Genomic DNA, 23661 nt, shown 5'->3' with positions numbered 1-23661 from the left:
AAAAGTTTGTTTCAGGTTTAACATTTAGGTCTATGATCCATGTGAGTTAGTCTGTATAAAATGTGGGGTCAAGGGCCAATTTTTTGGCATGGAACATCCAGTTAACTATCCTTTTAACATCAAATTGCTGTTGTACCTTTGTGAAAAATCTGTAGATCATACATGTGTGGGTCTTTTTCTGGCCTCTCTGGTTCCATCAATCTATATGTCTGTCATTTTGCCAATATGTAGCTTTATACACTAAGTCTTGAGATGAGATAGTATGAGTCTTCCAACTCTATTCTTTTTCAGAATATTTTGGCTATTTTTTTTTAAGTTTAAATTGCCTTTTTTTTTTTTTTTTTTTTTAATTTTGAGACAGAGAGAGAGAGTGTGTGTGTGTAAGCAGAGGAGAGAGGCAGAGAGAGAAGGAAAGAGAATCCCAAGTGGGCTCTGCATTGTCTGTACAGCCTTAAACTCACGAACCATGAGATCATGACCTGAGCTGAAATTAAGAGTTGGAATCTTAACCAACCGAGCCACCCTGGCACCCCCTATTTTGGCTATTTTGTCTGCTTTTCCATAATTTTTAGAATAAGCTTTGTGACTAAGCTTTGTAAAATTAAGCTCATTACTGGGAATTTTATTGAAATTGCATTGAATATATATAGGTGAGTTTAGGGAGACTTAGCATCTTATCAATATTGGATACTCTCTCTTTTTTTTTTTTTTTTTAAGCAATATTTAATATTCTAAACCACAGTCACCATATATCTGCCTATTTGTTTAGGACTCCTTTAATTTCTTTTATCAGTAATTTGTAGTTTTCAGTACATAGATCCTGCTCATATTTTATTAGATTTATACTTAAGTACTCTGGTTTTTGGTATTAAACTAAATGGTACTATTTTTCAAATTTCAACCTCCAGCTATTCATTGCTAGTATATAGAAATGCAATTGTTCTATGTTAACCTTGTAGCCTACAATCATGTCAAACTTGTATATTAAAGTAGCTCTTCTATATAGATTTCCTGGGATTTTCTGTAATCAGATAATGTCATCCACAAAAAGATTAATCTTTCCATGCCAGTTGATGTGCATGTTCAGCAACGTCACTGCGACGTAAGGAAGCTTCCCCACCAACATTAGGTTTGGGTCACAAAACTCATGACAGACACCCTTTGGGATGATCAAAGGTGGAGAGAACACTTGTCCAGGAGAAGGTCCAGAGCAGAAAGAACAGTCAATGTTCAGGTATTTTATAGAGTAGAAGTCCTCTCGAAGTTAAGTTAAAAATGAGTGGTGCCTGGGTGGCTCAGTTGCTTAAGCGTCCGACTTCGGCTCAGGTCATGATCTCGCGGTTCGTGAGTTTGAGCCCCGCGTCGGGCTCTGTGCTGACGGCTCGGAGCCTGGAGCCTGCTTCAGATTCTATGTCTCCCTCTCTCTCTGCCCCTTCCCCATTCATGCTCTGTCTCTCTCACTCTCAAAAATAAATAAATGTTAAAAAAAATTTTTTTTTTAATGGTTGGAGGTTGCTTGTGCTTTGTGAGTGAACCTTACCCCAGAACCTTACCAGAATTGTGAAGGAGGCAGAGGACATGGGCAGGAGATGAAGCTTATACGTTGCTGACACAAAATCAGATGTCTTTGTTTCTTTCCGATGGGCTTCACAATTGACTCCTTTTTTTGTTTGTTTGTTTGTTTATTTTGAGAGAGAGAGAGAGAGAGAGAGAGAGAGAGAGAGAGCATGTTCGTGCGCATGCATGTGGGTGGGGGAGGGGGCAGAGAGGGGAAGAGACAGAATCCCAAGCAGGCTCCATACTGTCAGCAGAGAGCCTGGCATGGGGCTCGATTTAATGAACCATGAGATATTTGATATGACTTCAGTATTAAAATTTTTAGACTTCTTTTGTAATATAACATATGATCTTTCTTGGAGAATGTTCTGTGTGAGCTTCAGAAGAATATTCTGCTGCTGTTGAATGGAATGTTCTATGTTGGGTCCCTTTGGTCTAATGTAGTTCATGTTCAATCTTTCCTTATTGATTTTCTTAAGTTTTTTTTTTTATGGCTTTCTTAAGTTTTTTAAATGTTTATTTTTGAGACACACACACACACACACACACACACACACACAGAGTGCAAGTGGGGGAGGGTAGGGAGAGGGAGACACAGAATTCGGAAGCAGGCTCCAGGCTCCGAGCCGTCAGCACAGAATCCGCAGCAGGGCTCAAACTCATGAACTGTGAGATTGTGACCTGAGCCAAAGTCAGACAGTTAACCGACTGAGCCACCCAGATGCCCCTCCTTATTATTGATTTTCTATCTGGATGATCTATCCATTGTTAAAAGTAGGGTCCTGAGGTCCCCTTCTAGTATTGCATTTTTGTTTCTCTCTTCAGATCTGTTAATATTTGCTTAATATATTTAGTTTCAATGTTGGGCACACATTTACACTCGTTTTATCTCAATAAATTTACCCCTTTAACACTGTATGATTACTTTCTCTGTCTCTTGTTACGGTTTTTGACTTAAAGTCTGTTTTGTCTGATATAAGTATAGCTGCTTGTGCTTTCGTCAGTTCCCATTTGCGTGAATTATTTTGTATTCGTTTCTTCATTTTCAACCTATGTGGGTCCTTAAAGCTGAAGTGAGTCTCTTGTACGCAGCATGTAATTGGTTCTTCTTTTTTGGTCCATTCAGCCAAGACTCTGTGTCTTTTGGCTGGAGAATTCAATCCATTTGCATTTAAAGTAATACTGATAGCTAAGGACTTAATAATGCCACCTTGTTAATTATTTTCTGACTGTTCTGTAGTTCCTTTGTTCCTCTCTCCCTCTCTTGCTGTGTACTTAGGTTATCTGAGGATTTTCCATAGTGCCGTATTTTGATTCCTTTCCCTTTCTCTTTTGTGTATCTACTACAGGTTTTGTTTCGTGGTTTCCATGAGCTTGCATAAAACATAACCATTATACCTTTGATCACATATAAAACTTTGTGTTTTTCTCCTTAGACTTTATGTTTTTGATGTCACAATTTAATTTTTTTTTTTCAACGTTTTTTATTTATTTTTGGGACAGAGAGAGACAGAGCATGAACGGGGGAGGGACAGAGAGAGAGGGAAACACAGAATCGGAAACAGGCTCCAGGCTCCGAGCCATCAGCCCAGAGCCTGACGCGGGGCTCGAACTCACGGACCGCGAGATCGTGACCTGGCTGAAGTCGGACGCTTAACCGACTGCGCCACCCAGGCGCCCCTATGTCACAATTTATATATTTTTATATTATGGATCCACTAATAAATTTTTGTTACTACGTATTTTTTCAAGTTTTTATTTAAATTCCAGTTAACATACCTTGTAATATTAGTTTCAGTTGTAGAATTTAGGGATTCATCACTTACTTACGACCCCTGGTGCTTTTCCCATGTACCCGCCTTAATCTCCATCACCTATTTAACCATCCCTCCCTCAACCTCCACTCTGGTGACCATCAGTTTGTTCTCTAAAGTTGAGAGTCTATTTTTTGGTTTTCCTCTCCCCATCCCTCCTCCCCACGTTCATTTGTTTTGTTTCTTGAAGCCCACATATGAGTGAAATCATTTGTCTTTGTCTGAGTGACTTATTTCACGTAATACTTGCTAGCTCTATCCATGTCATTGCAAATGACAAGACTTCATTCTTTTTATGGCTGATTTGTATTCCATGGTGTGTATATACTACATCTTCTTTATCTGTTCATTACTTGATGGACACTTGGGCTCTTTCCATAATTTGGCTATTGTTGAATCAAATGCTGCTATAAACATCTGGGTGCATATATCCCTTCCAATCTGTATTTTTGTATCCTTTGAGTAAATACCTTGTGGTGCATTTGTTGGATCGTAGCGTAGTTCTATTTTTGACTTTTTGAGGAACCTATAGTTGTTTTAAATGCTTTTCTTTTTTAACCCTAGAATTAAGGAATTGATCACAACTAGGAGAATTTGACAATATACTTCCCTTTCTTTACCAGTGAGGTTTATACTTACATGTTCATTTTACTAATTCGTATCCTTTCATTTCAGCTTGAAGAACTCCCTTTAGCAGTTTCTGTAGAGCAGGTCTAGGGATGATCAACTCCTTCGACTTTTGTTTGTCCGGAAAAGTCTTTATTTCTGCGGCACAGCTTTGCTGAGTAGCATTGGTTGCCATTTTTTTGTTTTTTGTTTTTTTCCCTTTCGGCACTTGGAATACATCATCTCTCTCCTAGCCTACGAGGTCTTTGATGACATATCCTGTGGTGATGAGTTTCTTTTCCTGTGCTGCTTTCAAAATTCTCTCTTTAATTTTTTAATAGGTGTATTATAATGTGTGTCAGTGAAGTCCTCTTTCAATGGAAAATGTTCCAGGACCTATGAAGTTCATGTACCTGGGTGTGCATATCACTCCCCAGATTTGGGGATTTTTCAGCCATTAGGTAATTTTTTAAACATTTTTATTTATTTTTGAGAGACAGAGCGTGAGTGGGGGAGGGACAGAGAGAGAGGGAGACACAGAATCCAAAGCAGGCTCCAGGCTTTGAGCTGTTAGCACAGAGCCCTACAAGAGGCTTGAACCCATGAACCATGAGATCATGACCTGAGCTGAAGTCAGACACTTTACTGACTGAGCCACCCAGGCACCCCGTCAGCCATTATATAATTTTTTTAAATAAGCTTTCTTTCCCTTTCTTCTTCTGGGACTCCCATGATGTGTATGTTGTTTATCTGTATTCGATCCCATAATTCACATAGGCTTTCTTCACTCTTTTTCATTTTCTTTTCTTTTTTTTTTTTTAATGTTTGTTTATTTTTGAGAGAGAGAGGGAGACACAGAATCCAAAGCAGGCTCCAGGCTCCAGGCTCCAAGCTGTCAGCACAGAGCCCAACAGGGCGCGAACCCACGAACCGTGAGATCATGACCTGAGCCAAAGTCAGATACTTAACCGGCTGAGCCAACCAGGCACCCCTCACTCTTTTTCATTTTCTTCTCCTCTGACTGAAAATTTCTAATGACCCCTCTTTGAATTAACAGATTTTTTTATTCTGCTTGATCAACCCTTAGGTTCGTGCTCTCTGTCGCACTTTTCATTTCATTTATTGTATTTTGGGGCTCCAGACTTTAACTTTGCTTCTTTTTTTCCAACTTGTATCTCTCCGTTGAACCTGCTGTTTTGTTCATGTATGCTTTTCCTAATTTTGTTGGGTTGTCTATCAGTGTTCTGTAGCTCACTGAGCTTCCTTAAAAGTTATTTTGAATTCTTTGTCAGGCAATGCTTCTCTCTCCATTTCTTTGAAGGTACTTACTGGAAAAGGAGCGTGTTCCTTTGGTAATGCCAGTTTCCTTGATTTCTTATATCCCTTGAACTGTGTTGCCGTCTTCTCATTTGAAGAAGCAGTTACCTGCTCCAGGCTCTACCGACCGGCTTCAGGGGAGAAATGCTATCACTATCAGCTGGCTGGGGATTCTGAGTCTTTCTCAGAACTTTTCTCTCGGTGTATCCACTCCACACTCGTGTTCCCTCTTGGTGGGGGAATTTATAAGATTGTATGCTTTTTCCCAGCAAAGCCAGGCTTGGTGTTGAGAGCGTCCCTTTTTCTCCCCCTTCGAGTGTTGTCCTGAAGTGCTTACATTTGTGTCCCTTTTCCCAATCCTGCAGAATTGGGATGACCGTCTGTGTGTGCCAGAGGTGTGCAAAGGCTCATGCTTATCATCTTCTGGGGTGGGTGCAGGCAGCTAGCCACAAAGTAGAGGAAATGAGGCATGTGGCGTGTTGGGGTGCTAATGGGCAGTTTGGGGAGCCTGCAGGAGAGGTATCCCCAGCACTTGTGGGCAGGCTTCCTGGCAGTCTGTGCTGCACTTAGTAGAATTTGATGAGTTCCAAGCCCTGGTTGCTGTGCTCCCAGCCTCTCCCAACCCTTCGGCCATACAGATCACCTCGGTATTGTGGGTAGAGCAGGAAAGAAGTGGGCCTTTTGAGTAGCAGCTCACACAGCTGGGGAAGCCTAGCACTTGACTCACATGATCTTACTTCCCCACCCACATGGGAGAAATTGCAGGCCAATGGGATCTGCCTTCACGGTGAGCTCTGCTGTCGTGGAGGAGAGGTGACACAGGGAAAGAGAAACTCTTCTCCCCTTCACGGCATCCGTTCTCAGATTCGTTGCTGCTCCACCAGTGCTGGAACTTTTCCGTTGGAATATGGAATGCCTACAAATGTCCTCGTATCCAGGAGTGATTGCCCTCAACCCCCTGAATTTTGCAGAGTCGTCCTTGCTGCTAGAAGCAGCCATTCCGCTACTGCCTGAGGAAAATGACCCCTTTTGTCCCCGAAGAGCATGTAATGGCTTCCTCTGAGATAGAGACCTTGAAAGACAGGGGCGCCTGGGTGGCTCAGTCGGTTAAGCGTCCGACTTCGGCTCAGGTCATGATCTCAGAGCCCGTGAGTTCAATCCCCACGTCGGGCTTTGTGCCGACAGCTCAGAGCCTGGAGCCTGCTTCAGATTCTGTGTCTCCCTCTCTCTCTCTGCCCCTCCCTCTGCTCGTGCTCCGTCTTTCTCTCTGTCTCTCAAGAGTAAATAAACATTAAAAAAATTAAAAAAAGAAAGACACTGCTGATTCTCCTCAGGACTGAATCCTGCCACACCTCTTTGCTTCCACAACTACACGTAGATTCAAGTCACCCCTGCTACCAAAGCCTTAGGTACAAATGACACTGAAGTGGTACTCTGCACATTGAACGAATTTCATGATTTTTCAGCTTAGGTAGATAAATCTGGGAACATGTCTGGGGGTGGATCTTTGGGATATGGGGTTGTGACACAAGGAGTATAAAATTGGATGAGATGAATATATTGAAATAGCCTCATTAAACAGATTCTGAATTCGATATTTCAGCTCCATTGGTTAGAAAGGTGTGAGTTTTTTGTTTCTGTTTTTTGCTTTGTTGTTGGTGGTTGGTTGGTAGGTTGAAAAATGGATGGAAATGTAGCTTCACTAAATTGAGTTGAAATTCCAGAATTTCGGGGCACCTGGGTGGCTCAGTCGGTTGAGCGTCCGACTTCGGCTCAGGTCATGATCTCGCCGTTTGTGAGTTTGAGCCCCGCGTGGGGCTCTGTGTTGACAGCTCAGAGCCTGGAGCCTGTTTCAGATTCTGTGTCTCCCTCTCTCTCTGACCCTCCCTAGTTCATGCTCTGTCTCTCTCTGTCTCAAAAATAAGTAAACGTTAAGAGAAAAAAAAAAAAAAGAAATTCCAGAATTTCTTTGGTACGATGTAGAGGGAAATGTTCAGAGTCTTGCGGAGATTTGAATGTTAGAGCAGATTTATCATGTAGACATGTCACCCGCCCCTGGAGGAATAGAGAAATCATAATTCATCATGACCTTGAGAAATAATTTGAGAGGAACTTCAGCATCTTTGAAGAGCTGAAGGTTTTTTGTGCTCTGTAGAGGAGGATCTCGAAATGAAATGATGAGATCCTAGTGTGGTATTGGTCAAGTGGTGGCATTTAATCCCAAAGGCAAGTTGGATAGGGATACCATAATGGACAGCAGAGCCAACATCATACTCAGAATAGTCTGATATGTGACATTGGCTATTGACTTTGATGTCCCTGAAACATAAATAGACGTGAAGTATACGTGATACGTACAAGTGGAATTGTTCTAGGTCATGTGAACAGAAGTCTACCTTCATCCTAAAAACAGAGATTGACTACCTCTTAAACAGTATCCAGACATGAGCCAGTTTTCACACCCAGAATTTAGTGGATTAAGAAAAGGCTGGGGGCGCCTGGGTGGCTCAGTCGGTTAAGTGTCCAACTTGGGCTCAGGTCATGATCTCGCGGTTTGTGGGTTCGAGCCCCGCGTCGGGCTCTGCTGACAGTTCGGAGCCTGGAGCCTGCTTCCGATTCTGTGTCTCCTCTCTCTGCCCCTCTCCCACTTGTGCTCTCTCTCTATCAAAAATAAATAAACATTAAAAAAGAAAGAAAGAAAGAAAGAAAGAAAGAAAGAAAGAAAGAAAGAAAGAAAGAAAAAGAAAGAAAGAAAAGGCTTCATCTTCCTAAGTACCCTGCTACCCTGCCAAACATTGCAATGTTAATCTTTCTCCTGGGCTTCCCTCAAGGGGACCATTTGGCTGGGATTACTGGATCATAGCTCTGAACTGGCCCATTGATTGATGCTGATTGGCCCTGGCAAGTGGGAAGTCAAAGTTCTCCTAGGCATATTGATAAGACTATGCCAGCGGATGGGAAATAAATTCCCTAAAAATCTAGGTGCCTTCTGCTTAAGTTTCTAAGGGGTCATTGGTGTTGGCATGTTGAAATGCCACTTCTTTTTTAAAAAAAAATTTTTTTTTAACATTTATTTATTTTTGAGACAGAGAGAGACAGAGCATGAATGGGGGAGGGGCAGAGAGAGAGGGAGACACAGAATCGGAAACAGGCTCCAGGCTCTGGGCCATCAGCCCAGAGCCTGACGCAGGGCTCGAACTCACGGACCGCAAGATCGTGACCTGAGCTGAAGTCAGATGCTCAACCGACTGAGCCACCCAGGCGCCCCTAGAAATGCCAGTTCTAAAGTAAAGGACGTGTTGCATCCTTCCTACAACCAAAAGAGAGTCACCATGCCTAGTGTGCTCCCTCAGATTTTTGAACACGCATATTTCTCATTGGGGTGTTCTACTATGCCCTTTTATGTGTGACCTGAAAACCTTCTGCCTGGAGCCCAGAGGAAAATAAGGCTTTCAGGTCCAGGCTTCCATGGAAGCTCTCTACCACTTGGGCCATATGACCCAGCAGATTAAAAGGTTCTTGAAATGTCAGTGGCAGACAGAAATGGTGTTTGGAATGTCTGGCTAGCTCCTAAAGATAATTCACAGCACAGACCCTTAGAATTTTGGCATCAAGCCCTGAATCCTCTATAGACACCCACCTCTCTTTAAGGAATAATTTTGGGGGGCACCTGGGTGGCTCAATCAGTGAAGCGTCCCAGTTCTTGATTTCAGCTCAGTCATGATCTCAGGTTCGTGAGTTCAAGCCCTGCATCAGGCTCTACGCTGCTAGCATGGAGCCTGCTTGGGATTCTCTCCCTCTTTCTCTCCCCCTCCCCCACTCATGCTCTCACTCTCAAATAAATAAACTTTTAAAAAGTTATATTTATTATATTATACATAAAGAAACCACTTTGGTTTTGTCATTGCACTTTACTAGACTGAAGAGTTAACCATGGGCTCCCAAATTACCACACACTCTGACTCTCCTTCATGGACTAGGTGTCAGCTCACCAATGTAGGCTTAGATTTGACAACAGAAGCACTCTGTTGTCAAATGGAAGAGATTTACATGAGAAGTAAATGGAAGTATATTTATATGAAGCATTGAAAGCATCAGTAAATGGCCCAAATGCCCACGGTCCATACTTGTATTATGTTACTTTCTCCCAGTGTGCCCCTATAGCTTCGTGGAAAGTTCCTTATGACCAGTTGGGCGAGGAAGGGAAAGTTCACTCCTGGCCAATTTGCAGATGGTTCTGCGTGGTAGGTAGACAGGCACCGACCTGAAATTGTTCAACTAAAATATAACAGCTTCTTTCTGGGATGTCCGTAAAGGGCAATTGTGAAAGGAAAACCTCTTAACGGGCAGAACTTTGACCGGTGTGCCTTCGTTGCTCATTTGGCCTAAAAGAACAAATGGCTAGAATTAAGAGTCTGTATAGTTTTACAGGCTGTGGTCAAAGGTTTGGCTGGATTTTCAGGTTCTTCAAAGATACGTGATTGGAAAATTAATTGCAAGGTATCCTAAGGGAGAGGAATTTTGGATAGACCACTCTGAGTGGGGAAAGAATGTGAAGATAAGTGTGCTCCACGTAAACAACCACCGTATGGTACTTTCAGTAGAGGAGGGTTTCAATAAACAAGTAGTTTGGTCCAATGTGTCTCTCTTTTAGCTTCTGTCAACAGCCACTTCTGTCATTGCCCAGTGAACTCGTGAGCCAAGTGGCCATAATGGCAGGAATGGAGGTCATCCATGGTTTTAGCAATGTAAACTCCATGTACCAAGGCCATCCTGGCTATAGCTATTGCTGAGTGCCATGTGCCAGCATCAGAGACCAACATTGGTTCCTTGATATAGTCCCTTTCCCCAGGATGATTGGTTCCGTTAGACCATTTCCATCATGGAAGGGGCAGTACCTTGTTTTTAATTGAATAGGCAACTCTGGATATGGATTCACCTTCCATACCTGCAGTGCTTTTGCCAAAACTACCAACTAGGTACTCTAACAGTCCTTTTCCACTATTTTTGTGGTATTCCACGCAGCATTCGTTCTCTTTTTTTTTAAACTTATTTTCATTTCAATTCCAGTGTAGTTAACATACGGTGTTATATTTATTCAGATGTACAATATGGTGATTCAGCAATCCCGTATATTACTCAATGCTCATCAAGATAAGAGATAAGTGTACTAGGGGCACCTGGGTGGCTCAGTGGGATGAGCATTTGACTCTTGATTTCAGCTTAGGTCGTGATCCCAGGGTTCTGGGATTGAGTCCCATGTTGGACTCCGCGCTGAGTCTGGAGCCTGCTTAAACTTTCTCTCTTTCTCTCCCTCCCTCCCTCCCTGCCCCTGTGCCCCTCTCCCCCACTTGTGCCCCCTTGCTCTCTAAAGTTAAAAAAGGGAAGAAAAAAAAAAAAAGACAAGTGTACTCTTAATCTCCTTTACCTATTTCAACCACCCCCCCACCCCACCCTCCAATGGTAACCATCAGTTTGTTCTCTGTAGTTAAGAGTGTTTTTTTTGCTTGTCTCTTTTTTCCCCTTTGTTCATTCGTTTCTTAACTTCCACATGTGAGTAAAATCATATGGTATTTGACTTCCTCTGAGTGGCTTATTTCATTTCGTATTGTACTCTCTAGATCCAGCCCTGTTGTTGCAAATAGCAAGATTTAACTTTTTTTAAATGGCTGAATTAAAAAAAAAAAAAATCACATCTCCTTTATCTCTTCATCTATCAACGGACACTTGGGCTACTTCCATAATTTGACTATTGTAAATAATGCTGCAGTAAATATAGGAGTGCCTATATCCCCTCGAATTAGTGTTTTCATGTTCTTAGGGTAAGTACGCAGTACTGCAATTACTGGATCATATGATGGTTATATTTTTAATTTTTCGAGGAACCTGCACAAAGCATTGCTTCTGATAAGGAATTCACTTCATAGCAAATGAAGTGTGGCAGTGAGCCCATCCTTGTGGAGTGCATTGTTTCGATCCTGTTCCCCATTACCTTGAAATATTTGGATTGATAGAAAGTGGACTAGCCCTTTGAAAATTCAGTTACATTACCTGGTAGGTGGCAGTATCTTGTTGAGCTGTGGCATTGTTCTCATAGATACTGTATATGATTTAAATCAGTGCTCAGAATATGGTGTCCATAGGCAAGCTTCCCAAGATCAGGAATCCAGGGGTAGAAATTTGAGTGGCTCCACTTACTACTACTTCTAGTGTTCCAGTAGCAAATATTTTGCTTCCTGTCTCCATGAGCAGGCTCTAAAGAGATCTTAATTCCAAGGGGATGAATGATTTCATCAGAAAACACAACAATGATTCCGTTGTTCATTGTTCATTCCATTGAACTTGATATTTCAGACTGGGCACTTGATGTCTCCTACTTCTGAATGAATAGTCAAAGAAGGGGGTTATTTTACTGGTTGGGGTAATTGATTCCGATAACAAACAATTGAGTTGCTACAGCACAGTGGAGGTAAGCAAGAGTACGTCTGGAATGCAAGAGATCACTTAGGGGTCTCTTAAAAGCACCGTGTCTAATGATCAAAAACCAGTGGAAAAATACAACACAGTTGAGGCAGGACTGTTAATGTCTCAACCTTGAAGAATGAAAATTTGGTTCATCCTGCTAGGAAAAGAACCACAGTGAACTGAGGTGTTTGCTGAGGGCAAGGGGAATATGGAATGGGTAGTGAATGATGATAGCTGTAGATCATTACATCAGTTCCAGAAATGATGACTGTAATACTTATAAATATTCATTGTTTTGTTATATTTTCACATACTCACAAAATATTTATTTTCTTTTTATCCCCAGTTTTATTGAGAAATGATTGACATACATCACTGTATAAGGTTAAGTCATACAATATGATGGTATGATTTACATATATTGTGAAATGATTACCACGGTAGGTTTGGCTAACGTCCATATTCTCATGTAAATAAAAAGAAGGGGAGCCTGGGTGGCTCAGTTGGTTAAGCATCCGACTTTGGCTCAGGTCATGATCTCATAGCTCGTGAGTTCGAGTCCCACGTCGGGCTCTGTGCTGACAGTTCAGAGTCGAGCCTGCTTCAGATTCTGTGTCTCATCTGCCCCTCCCCCGCTTGCACTCTGTGTGTGTCTCTCTCTCTCACTCAAAAATAAACAACAAAAAAAAGAAAACATTTTCATCTTGTGATGAGAACTCTTAGGATTTACTCTCACGAAGTTTCCTATATATTATATGACAGTGTTCGCTGTAGTCATCACGTTGTACATTACATCCCTAGTATTTACTTATCTTATAGCTGGAAGTTTGTACCTTTTGACCACTTTCCCCCAATTCCCCTTCCCCCCACCCTCTGCCTTTGGTAACCACAGTCTATGAGTTTGTTTCTTCTGTGAGTTTGTTTTTTTGTTTGTGTTTTAGATTCCACATATAAGTGAACTTATGCAGTATTTGTCTTTCTCTGACTTTTCATTTAGCATAATGTCTTCAAGTTCTATCCATATTGTTGCAAATGGCAGGATTTCATCATTTCTTTTTATGGCTGAATAATATTCCATCGTAAATATATACAAAAGCTTCTTTATCCATTCACTCATTGATGCAAACTGAGGTTGTTTCCGTGTGTTGGCTATTGTGAATGCTGCTGCTGCTGCTGCTGCTACAAACATGGGGGTGCCCATATCTTTTCAAATCAGTGTTTTCATTCCTTTAGATATATTCCCAGAAGTGGAATTGCTGAATCCTACAATAGTTCTATTTTTAATTTTCTGAGGATCCTCTATACTGTTTTCCACAGTAGCTGTATCAATTTACAGTCGAACCAGCAGTGCACAAGTGTTCTCTTTTCTCCACATCCATAACATCATTTGTTATCCCTTGTCTTTTTGATGATGGCTGTTCTAACAGGGATGAAATGATACCTCCGTTGTGGTTTTAAGTTGCATTTCACTAATGACTAGTGAAGTGGAGCATTTTTTCATGTACCTGTTGGTCTTTTGCATATCTTCTTTGGAGGAGTGTCTACTTAGGTCCTCTGCCCATTTTAACTAGATTATTTGTGAGAGGGGTTGTTTTGCTGTTGAGTTGTATGAGTTCTTATATATTTTGGATATTAGCCTCTTATCAGATACATGGTTTGCAAATATTTTTCCTCATCCCATAGGTTGTAATTTCCCTTTGTGGATGATTTCTTTTGCTCTGCAGAAGCTTCTAAGTTTGATGTAGTCTCACTTGTTTACTTTTTATTTTGTTTCTTGTGCTTTAGGTGTCATATCCAATAAATCATTACTAAGGGCCATGTTGAGATTTATTCCTGTTTTCTTTTAGGAATTTCTTAGATTTAAGTCTTTCAATTCATTTTTAGTTAATCTTTGTGAATGGTATAAGATTTGGGTCCAGTTTCATTCTTTTGAATGTAAATATCGAATTATCCCAGCACCATTAATTGAAAAGAGAGTCTTCTCCATTGAGTGTTCTTGACTCCCTTTTCAAATATTCGTTGACTGTATATGCTTGGATTTATTTCTGGGCTATCAATTCTGTCCTATTGGTATTAGTTTTTGTGCCAGTACCATACTGTTTTGATGACTATAACTTTATAGTATAGTTTGAAATCAGGATGTGTGATGCCTCCTGCTTTGTTCTTTCTCAGGATTTTTTTTGGCTATTGGGGGTCTTTTGTGGTGCTATGTAAATTTTTGGACTGTTTTTTCCTACTTCTGTAAAAAAAAAAAGCTGCCATTGGAATCTTGATGGGGATCTCATTGAATCTGTAGATGCTTTTGGTAGTCTTGATATTTTAACAGTATCAATTCTTCTAGTCTATGAACATGGATACTTTTCCATTTATTTGTAACCTATCAGAATAGGGCCCCACTCTAATGACCTATTTAATTGCCTTCTTAAAGAGCCTATATCCAAATACAGTCATATTGGGGTTTAAGGCATCAGTATGCATGGGCAGGGGGCACAAACCAGTCCATAGTATCTTGAGAGTGGGAAATAGTTTCAAACAGACCAACCTCTCTTTTTGATTGAGATATAATTCACATACCTGAATATTCACACTTGTAAGATGTATAATTGCATGATTTTTGGTATATTCACAAAGATATAAACTATCACCACTGTCTCATTCCAGAGCTTTTTCATCAGCCCACCAACCCCTCCACCCCCCCCCCATCCATTAGCATTCATTCTCCACTCCCAATGAACAAGTCCCTGGTAATAACTAATCAAATTTCTTCCTCTATGGATTGATGTATTATGCACATTTCATATAAATGGGATCATAAAACACATTGTTTATTGTGTCTAGCTTCTTCCACTAAGCATGTTTTCAAGGTCAATCCTTGACTGAATCAGTATTTCATTTTTTAATTGCAGAGTAAGATCCCATTGTATAAATATATCACATTTTATTTATCTAGTCATCAGTTGCTGGATATTTGGATTGTTTCTACAATTTGGCTATTATCAATAATGCTGCTATAAACATTTTTGTACAACTGTGGGCATATGATTCATTTCTCTTGGGTATATACGTGGGAGCGGAATTTCTGTGTCATAGACCCAATCTTTTTGAAGGTCAGTTTTGCTGATATCCGGCTAGGGCTGACATCATAGATAAATAAAGATACTCATGGCTGTGCAGCTTATAAGACTATGTGTGCTTAAAGCGGTGAGAACATCAGTTAGAATAAAGGAGACTGTATCACTCTTAGGTCCAAGTAGGTGGGGTCAGGCCCTGTGCCTCAGGAGGGCCTACAGTATGCAGTGCCCAAATTTTTCATGTTGCCCTCTGCTGCCTGAGTCTGGTTATGAGTGGTAGTGTTATCCAGTTAGGGTGTCTAGAGCCTGGATCTGAACCTGTGTGTGTCCAATCTGGTTTCTCCTTCTGGGGTTGTCTCTGGTCTTTATCCCATTTGAGTGGTCTATCAGATACCCCAGGAAACTTCCAAGACTGGTGCCCATGCGGTTGTGTGGAGGTGCCTTGGTGCTTGCTTCCCTGTGGCACAATATTTTAAGCCATCACGTGATTAGTGTACTGCCAGAATGGAGGTGACTCATGGATTCTGGCACTCATGATTCAGACTCATCTGGAAGAGTAATAAAGAATCAGTCAAATTACCATAACTGTCTTGGGCCCATGAATTTTGCAGTACAGTTTTAAAGTATTTTTATCAACAGTTCTGCTGTGTAGATTTCCAAACGCGCAGGTTCTTAAGCCTTCACCTTGTGCATTCTTCAGAGTATCTGAAGTTCACCACTGCAACTGAACTGAACTTTCCAATGATATATTAGGGATATATATCATTTATATATTCCTATATCATATATATATATATATATACACACACACACACATATATATATATATATATATATATATATATATATATATATATATATATATATATATATATTTGATATGTTTGGATAACAGCTAGGTTTAGTGTTATAGTAGAGACAAAACTAACAGCAGCTTAAATAACCTAGAATATTTTCTGCTGCCGGATTTCGGAGAGGTTAATTCTTGCCCCCACTGTGGGAACCCACGTTACTACTGCCCTCGAAGTCGACAGTATGAACTCCGCCCCCATGACCACTGTGGGAACTATGCTACCGAATCTCTCAGGAGGCGCAAGCACTTCCGGCCAAAGAGGGTGGGAATGGGACGGTGGTTCTCTGGCTTTCTGGGAAGTGTAGTCCGGAAGTCCCGTAGACAGTCGTACACTTCCCCAAGGCCGTCTGGAAACGTGAATTCTGGGTAGTTGATCCTCCCGCAGCCTGGGGCGGGGCGGTCTCAGGCACTTCCGCTCGGGTGGCCAGGTTGCTACAGGCTCTTCCGTCGCTGTGGTGAGTGGTTTCTGGTTTCGAGACCCTTCTGAACTTCCCTGGGTGCCAGTACCACCGGCCATTGATTTGGGGAAAAGAGCTGCGTCAGACAGCGGTGGTTTGAGGACTGGAGTGGTGTTTCCCTCCCCAGGGACCCTCTTGGCGTTTGGGGATCTTGTGCTGTGCGTGGCCCGGTGGGGGGGGGGGGTCTCCCGGGCTCTCTGCCTACGGTCCTGCCCCCCACCCCAGGGCAGCCCACCTTTCCCTCGCTCCGCCTTTTCACTCGGTTGAACATTGAGGGACTTAACATCTGTGTCCAATTTTTTTTTTTTTTTTTTTTTTGGTAACATTGGGATGACTTTTCTACCTTGCTTATAATACAGCGGTTTGAGAATTAAACAAGATGGGTTAGGTAAAGCCTTAAAGACAGTTCCTGCCACGTGGTGAATGGTGATCTCTTGGTATTAGACTTTAATTTTTTTAAGTGCTCAGTAACCTGAAAGCCATGAATATCGGATGGAGTAAGAGCTTCAGCTGCAGTGACTCCTGTCATTTCTCTTTGATCCCAATCGGAAGCTTCATAGTCCCCAACCCCTTCTGAAGAGTTACTCCTGTGAAAATTAGTGAGAAAACCTCCTTTAGGATGGCATCCGAGGCTGGCAGGGAGAGCCCTCACACCCTGTCGCTCTTGTCAATTGTAAGAGACCCAATTGGGAGGCCCAATTGGAAGAGACCACCTTGCAGGCTGATAACTACCGTAGCTCTTCGTTGCTGTCCTAGAGGGAACCAGAATGGCTTTCCTCCCCCAGCGCCGCATCAGCGCAACCAATGAAAGATTGTCAAAACTCAGCCAATGAAAAGCCACCATATTTCCAAGTCCCGGTTAATCCAATGGGCTTTTTGTTTATGACAGCTTGCCCAGTTTCTCCCTTTCCTTTGTAAAAGAGTGGGTTTCCCCTTTGTTCCTCGGACTTGCTTGTGGTTTTGCCATATCCTGCTCGTCCTGGATTGCAGTTCTCTACTATTCCAGTAAAATAACTGGCAGTTTTATTTTTAAGGTTAACATTCCCAAACCGTTTCTGGCTGAAAGTAGGGGGTCTGGAGGAGGGCAGAATATCTCATGATTTCTCAGGGACAGAGACATAATTGTGGCATTTCAGAGCCTCCTCTCTTTCCTTGGTTTTTGTCGAAAAAAAAAATTGTGTTTCTCGCTGCACCATTGTGGTTATGTCTAAAAATTGCTGATACTTTTGGAGTTACTTATGATGAGTTGAAGACACCAAGACTTAGCTGCTGCCAGCTGTCAACTGTCCTTGCCCTTTTTTTTTTTTTTATTTCACGCATCTCTTTTTTTCAAGAATTTGGGATTATGCTGTAGAAAATACTTCTTCGTCCCTAAATATTTGTATTGTTAGCAAAAATTCAACTGGGTAAACGTGAAGACTTCATTGGCTTTATTAAGCGGTTCATAAATTGGGTGGCATCCCATAAAACAAGTAGGAGGGATCTCCCAGGAGTTGTACAGAATGGAAGGTTTTTATGGGAAGGAGGGTGGGGCAAGGAAGTTATTAGCAAGTGGAAAGAAAGGATTGTTCTGGGCACGGTCACTTTCCCTTAGAGGGAAGAGCAGGGGATCTTAGGCATCTTGTGGGGATGGAGAGGGTCTGTGTGACAGATTACTGTAGCTGGTGCTTATCGGAGAATTTCTCAGTTTCTGGGGGAGTCTGAAACTGCAATTAGGTTAGGCATTAAGCCCCAGTTTGGTCACTTGGCCTAAGTGACCGCGTTATAGGGCTGTGTTTTTCTTTTAAACAGTGTCTATTTTCTACGAACAAGGATATTCTCTTCTATACTCACAGGGTCAAAATCAGAAAATGACATTGTTAATATGCTGTTATCTAACCCACAGTCCATATTTAAATTTGTGCTGTTGTTTTTTTTTTTTTAATTTTTAAAATATTTTTTGAGAGCAAGAGTGCAGGCTGGGGAGGGGCAGAGAGAGAGAGAGGGAAACACTCTTTAATTGACTCCTTTAATCTGGAATGATTCCTTCATTTTGATCATGATGTTTTTGTTCACGATGTGGAAGCACACTGTATTGGAGAAAGTCCATCTTGTGAAGTTTGTGTGATAGATTTCATGGTTTGATTCAAGTTTTTATTTCAATTACAGCTACTTAACATACAGTATAATATTAGTTTCAGGAATAGAATTCAGTGATTCATCACTTACATACGACACCCAATGCTCATCACAAAAAGTGCCCTCCCTGGAGCGCCTGCGTGGCTCCGTCGGTTAAGCATCCGACTCCGGCTCAGGTCATGATCTCGCAGTTTGTGGGTTCGAGCCCCTCTCATCAGGCTCTGTGCTGACAGCTCGGAGCCTGGAGCCTGCTTCTGATTCTGTGTCTCTCCATCTCCCGGCCCCTCCCCTGCTCATGCTCTGTGTCTCTGTCTCTCAATAATAAGTAAATGTTAAAAAAAATTTTTTTAAAGAAAAGTGCCCTCCCTAATACTCATCACCCACTTAACACATCCTTCCATTAACCTCCCCTCCAGCAACCCTCAGTTTGTTTTCCAGTTAAGAGTCTCTTTTATAATTTGCCTCTCTCTCTTTTTCCCCCCTACGTTCATCTGTTTTGTTTCTTAAATTCCACACTGAGTGAAATCATGTAGTATTTGTCTTTCCCTGAGTGGCTTAATTCACTTAGCGTAATACACTCTAGCTCTACCCATGTCATTGCAAATGGCAAGGTTTCATTCTTTTTGATGGCTGAGTACTATTCCATCACATATATACACACACACACACACACACACACACACACACACACATATCCATTATATATAGAGAGAGAGGGAGAGAGAGAGAACATCTTCTTTATCCATTCATCCATTCTTGTACATTTGGGCTCTTTCTATACTTCGGCTATTGTTGATAATGCTGCTATAAACATCGGGGTGGAGTAAATACCTAGTAGTGCAATTGCTGGGTCATAGGGTAATTCTTTTTTTTCTTTAATTTTTTTAATGTTTATTTATTTTTGAGAGAGAGACAGAGACCGAGCATGAGCAGGGGAGGGGCAGAGGGAGATGGAGACACAGAATCTGAAACAGGCTCCAGGCTCTGAGCTGTTATCACAGAGCCTGACATGGGGCTCAAATTCACAAGATGAGAGATCGTGACTTGAGCTGAAGTCGGACGCTTAACTGACTGAGCCATCTAGTCACCCCAGTTCTATTTTTTCATGTTTATTTATTTTTGAGAAAGTGAGAGAGAGCGAGAAAGCACAAGCGGGGGAAGTGCAGAGAGAGAGGGAGTCAGAGGATCTGAAGCAGGCTCTTTGCTGGCAACAGAGGGCCGAATGTGGGGCTCAAACTCAAGAACCATGAGATCACAGCCTGTGCCGAAGTCAGACGCTTGAACAACTGAGCCACCTGGGCACCCCAATAGTTCTATTTTTAACTTTTGAGGAACCTTTATACTGTTTTCCAGAGTGGCTGCACCAGTTTGCAGTCCCACCGACCGTGTAAGAGGGTTCCCCTTTCTCCGCATCCTCTCCAACACCCGTTATTTCCTGTGTTGTTCATTTTAGCCATCGGACAGACGTTAGGTGGTATCTCATTGTAGTTTTGACTTGTATTTTTCCTAATGATGAGTGACATTGAGAATCTTTTCATGTGTCTGTTAGCCATCTATAGGTCTTTTTTTGAAAAATGTCTGTTCATGTCTTTTGACCATTTTTTAACTGGATTATCTGTTAAGTCCATCTGGTCAGTGTTTCATTCAAAACCATTGCTTCCTTGTTGATTTTCTGCCTAAATGATTTGTCCATTGATGGAAGGGGAGTATTAAAGTCCCCCACCATTATTGTATTATTATCAATGAATTCCTTTATGTTTGTTATTAATTGGTTTATATATTTGGGTGCTTCCATGTTGCGGGGGAAAACAGTTGTCCACAACAATTTAAAAATTATTGTTCAGCTAACACAATATTAGGGAAGACAATGAAGCAGAGTTAACCGATTTTTCAAAGGTTATGAGTGACCTCAGAATAGTCAATGTCAGATTCGGATATCATACAGTGTCTTTTGGTAGAAAATCACATTTATAAGAGAAATTTCACATTACAGAATGTCATCTTTTTTAATATTGGCTACAAAAATAAGAAACTCTGAGTGTATTCAAAGTGTTCTCCAGCTCTCAACAGCTCTAGGATTTGGAAATATTATTCTCCCATTTGTACAGATGACAAAATTGAGGGAAAGAGATGTTATTAAATTACCCAAGATGATACAACTAGTGAGAAGCTGAGGTAGAATTTGAACCCAGATACGATTGCCCCAGAGATGATTCTTAAGTGTTTTTTTTTTTAACATTTATTTATTTTTGAGCAATAGGGATAGAGCATGAGCAGGAGAGAGGCAGAGAGAGAGGGAGACACAGAATCCAAAGCAGACTCTAGACTCTGAGCTGTCAGCACAGAGCCCAGCACAGGGCTCGAACCCATGAACCGCGAGATCATGACCTGAGCCAAAGTCAGACGCTTAACCCACTGAGCCACCCAGGTGTTCTGCCCCAGAGTTGATTCTTGTTGGGTGCATTATGTTGTCTCAATTTCCATCATATCAGAATCTCAGCTGCCACCTTGGAAGCCACAAGACGGCACAAGTCAACACACCAAGTCAACACACAACAGTGAATGTGCGTGAGGGGCAGGAATGGAGTATCCGTGCCCTGATCTGCTCTTCAAGTTGTGTATGGCAGGAGCCACCCCGAGGAAGGGGCTCCTGGGTAATTCACAATAAGCATTCATGTGGGTGAGCATCGTCCCTGGTCACCCATTCATGTCCTTTTCTGCCTTTTCCAGACACTACCAGGCACAGATCTGCCTCAGCAGGACTCTATTCCCAGAATCTGTACGTCTCCAGAAGTAGCAAGAGAAAATGACCACATTCAAGGTGCATATGGCTTCCCTTTCTTGCTGGTAAAATTCCATTTCACTCCTCAAAGTGTTACACATTTGTGTCTTTTCCTCGGTGACTCAAGGAGAGCACCAGGCTAAATGACCTGTTTGGTTTTTGGTTTTTGGTTTTTGGTTTTTTGGCGTTTTTTTTAGCATTTGTTTTATTTTGCCATTATTCATTTTATTTGAAAACAAGTGTGGACAAATTAGTAGGAATGCTTGCTTCACTGCTGACACATTAACTATTTTTATTTCCCCCTACTCTTTCTTGTGCACATTCATAGATTTATTCGCATTCATGATATACATCTAATGTTGACTTGTGTCTTTTTCATTTAGCATTATATAACAGCCCTTATTTATAGTTGCTCCTAGACATTAAGGTGGCTTAGGAGTTTGTTGTGAGGCACACCGCATTGATCATTTTCCTGCCTGAAGCTTTTTCTCCAAAAAATCAATTCTCCGAACACGCTGCCTATTTTTTATCCTCAGTGTACTAAGAACTCAGTAACGAAAGAGTACACATGATACGTGCCGTGTTAGGATTTTGTAGACAGATATTCAAATACAGCAGAGTGCAACAGGCTCTAACCACTGCTTTATGCAAATATTGTTGGAGATTTTCACACAGGAAGAGCTAGATTCTGTCTTTCCTGTGTCTGAGTCATACCCTGCATGTCTCTTATTACTTACTGGTGTACTTAAAAAAAATTTTTTGGGTGGGGGGCACCTGTGTGGCTCTGTCGGTTAAGCATCTGACTTCAGCTCGGGTCATGATCTCATGGTTTGTGAGTTCAAGCCCTGCCTTGGGCTCTGTGCTGACAGCTCAGAGCCTGGAGCCTGCTTCAGAGTCTGTGTCTTCCTCTCTCTCTGCCCCTCCCCTGCTCATGCTGTCTCTCTCTCAAAAAAAAAAAAAAAAAAAACATTAAAAAAAAAAAAAGAAACTTAAAAAAAAATTTTTGAAACTTTTTATTATCTTTATTTATTGTTATTATTTAATTATTTTGAGAGAAGGAAAGGGAGGGGCAGAGAAAGGGGGAGAGAGAGAGAATCCCAAGCAAGTTCTGCACTGTCAGCGCAGAGCCCGATGTAGGGCTTGAACCCATGAATGGTTAAGATCATGACCTGAGCCGAAACCAAGAGTCAGGCACTTAACCAACTGAGCCATCCAGGCACCCCTGGTCTATTTTTATTCCTTCACGTATTGATGAGTTTTTTCAAAATAACATATAACCTTAGGTTTGTATATGTGTTTTTCAATAATAGATTTTATTTTTTTAGGGCAGTTGAGCATTGACAGTAAAATCCAGCAGAAAGTACAGAGATTGCCCGTGTACCCCCTGCCTCCACACACCCACAATCCCTCCCATTGTCAACATCCCCCACCAGAGTGGTGCACTGTTACAGTCGATGAACCTGTATTGGGACATCATTATCACCCAGAGTCCCTAGATTACATTAAGATTCACTCTTGATGTTGTTCTTTCTGTCGGTTTGGGCTTTATAATGATATGGCCCCACCATTATAGTATCATACAGAGTAGTTTCACTGCTCTAAAAAATCCTGTGTTGCACCTATTTACCCCTCCCTTTCCCTAACCCCTGGCAACCACTGATCTCTTTACAGTCTCCACAGTTGTACCTTTTCCAGAATGTTATATGATTGGAATTGTACAGTATATAACCTTTAAGATTGGCTGCTTGTACTTAGTAATATGAATTTAAGGTAAAAACATATCTTTTTTTTGTGGCTTGATAGTTGTTTTTTTCCCCCTTAAATTATATTCTGGTGTTGGGCACCTGGGTGGCTCAGTCAGTTGGTTGAGCATCTGACTTTGGTTCAGGTCACGATCTCACGGTTCATGGGTTCAGGCCCTGCATCGGGCTCTGTGCTGACAGCTTGGAGCCTGGAGCCCTTTTTGGATTCTGTGTCTCCCTCTCTCTCTGCCTCTATCTCTCAAAAATGAATAAATATTAAAAAAATTTTTTTAAATTATATTCTGGTATGGATGTGCATAGTTTATCCATTCACCACCTAAGGGACATCTTGCTTGCTTCCAGCTATAAACTAAGGTATAACTTTAGTTTAAAATATCCAGTCTTGCTGGATTTGCCAGGCACTTAGTTCTGTCTCTGCATTTACTCCTCAGAGCTGTTGTATAAGGAGGTTCTTGATTGCATCTTCCACTTACATATGTAAAATATAGGAAACCTGCTCAGGTTCACACAGGAAACCAACGGTCAAGAACATTAGCCATTCCGTTGAGTAAAAGTGACAGATAAGAAGATAGTATCTCGGCGCTGTCCCTCACAGTGAAGGTTGGTTGTAAGATTGAGGTTATGTGTGCTTGGTGTTGTAGGAGGCAGTGACGTTCAAGGACGTGGCTGTGGTCTTCACGGAGGAGGAGCTGGGGCTGCTGGACCCCACCCAGAGGAAGCTGTACCGAGAAGTGATGCTGGAGAACTTCGGGAACCTCGTCTCTGTGGGTGAGGACATGAGCTCTCTGTAACTGAATGTTAGTCTCCAGGAGTAGCTTTGTATCCGTGGGTTTTTGAGGCTTTGGGGCCCTTGAAAT

General features: G+C 41.7%; 1 protein-coding gene across 1 annotated transcript in view; it reads left to right on the top strand.

The window, feature by feature from the left end:
- LOC122208904 overlaps window positions 1–23661 on the top strand; it is a 69016-nt gene that overhangs the window by 33056 nt on the left and 12299 nt on the right. The window contains exons 9-13 of the mRNA XM_042920354.1: window positions 6159–6340; window positions 9459–9538; window positions 15808–15945; window positions 16058–16138; window positions 23446–23572. Coding sequence (XP_042776288.1) covers window positions 6159–6340; window positions 9459–9538; window positions 15808–15945; window positions 16058–16138; window positions 23446–23572 — 608 coding nt within the window. The remainder of the gene's footprint in view (window positions 1–6158; window positions 6341–9458; window positions 9539–15807; window positions 15946–16057; window positions 16139–23445; window positions 23573–23661) is intronic.

The sequence above is a fragment of the Panthera leo genome, chromosome E2, assembly GCF_018350215.1.
Source record: "Panthera leo isolate Ple1 chromosome E2, P.leo_Ple1_pat1.1, whole genome shotgun sequence".
Classification (NCBI taxonomy): Eukaryota; Metazoa; Chordata; class Mammalia; order Carnivora; family Felidae; genus Panthera; species Panthera leo.
Note: the sequence above shows the minus strand (reverse complement) of the source record. Positions and strands in the feature narration are given on the sequence as shown.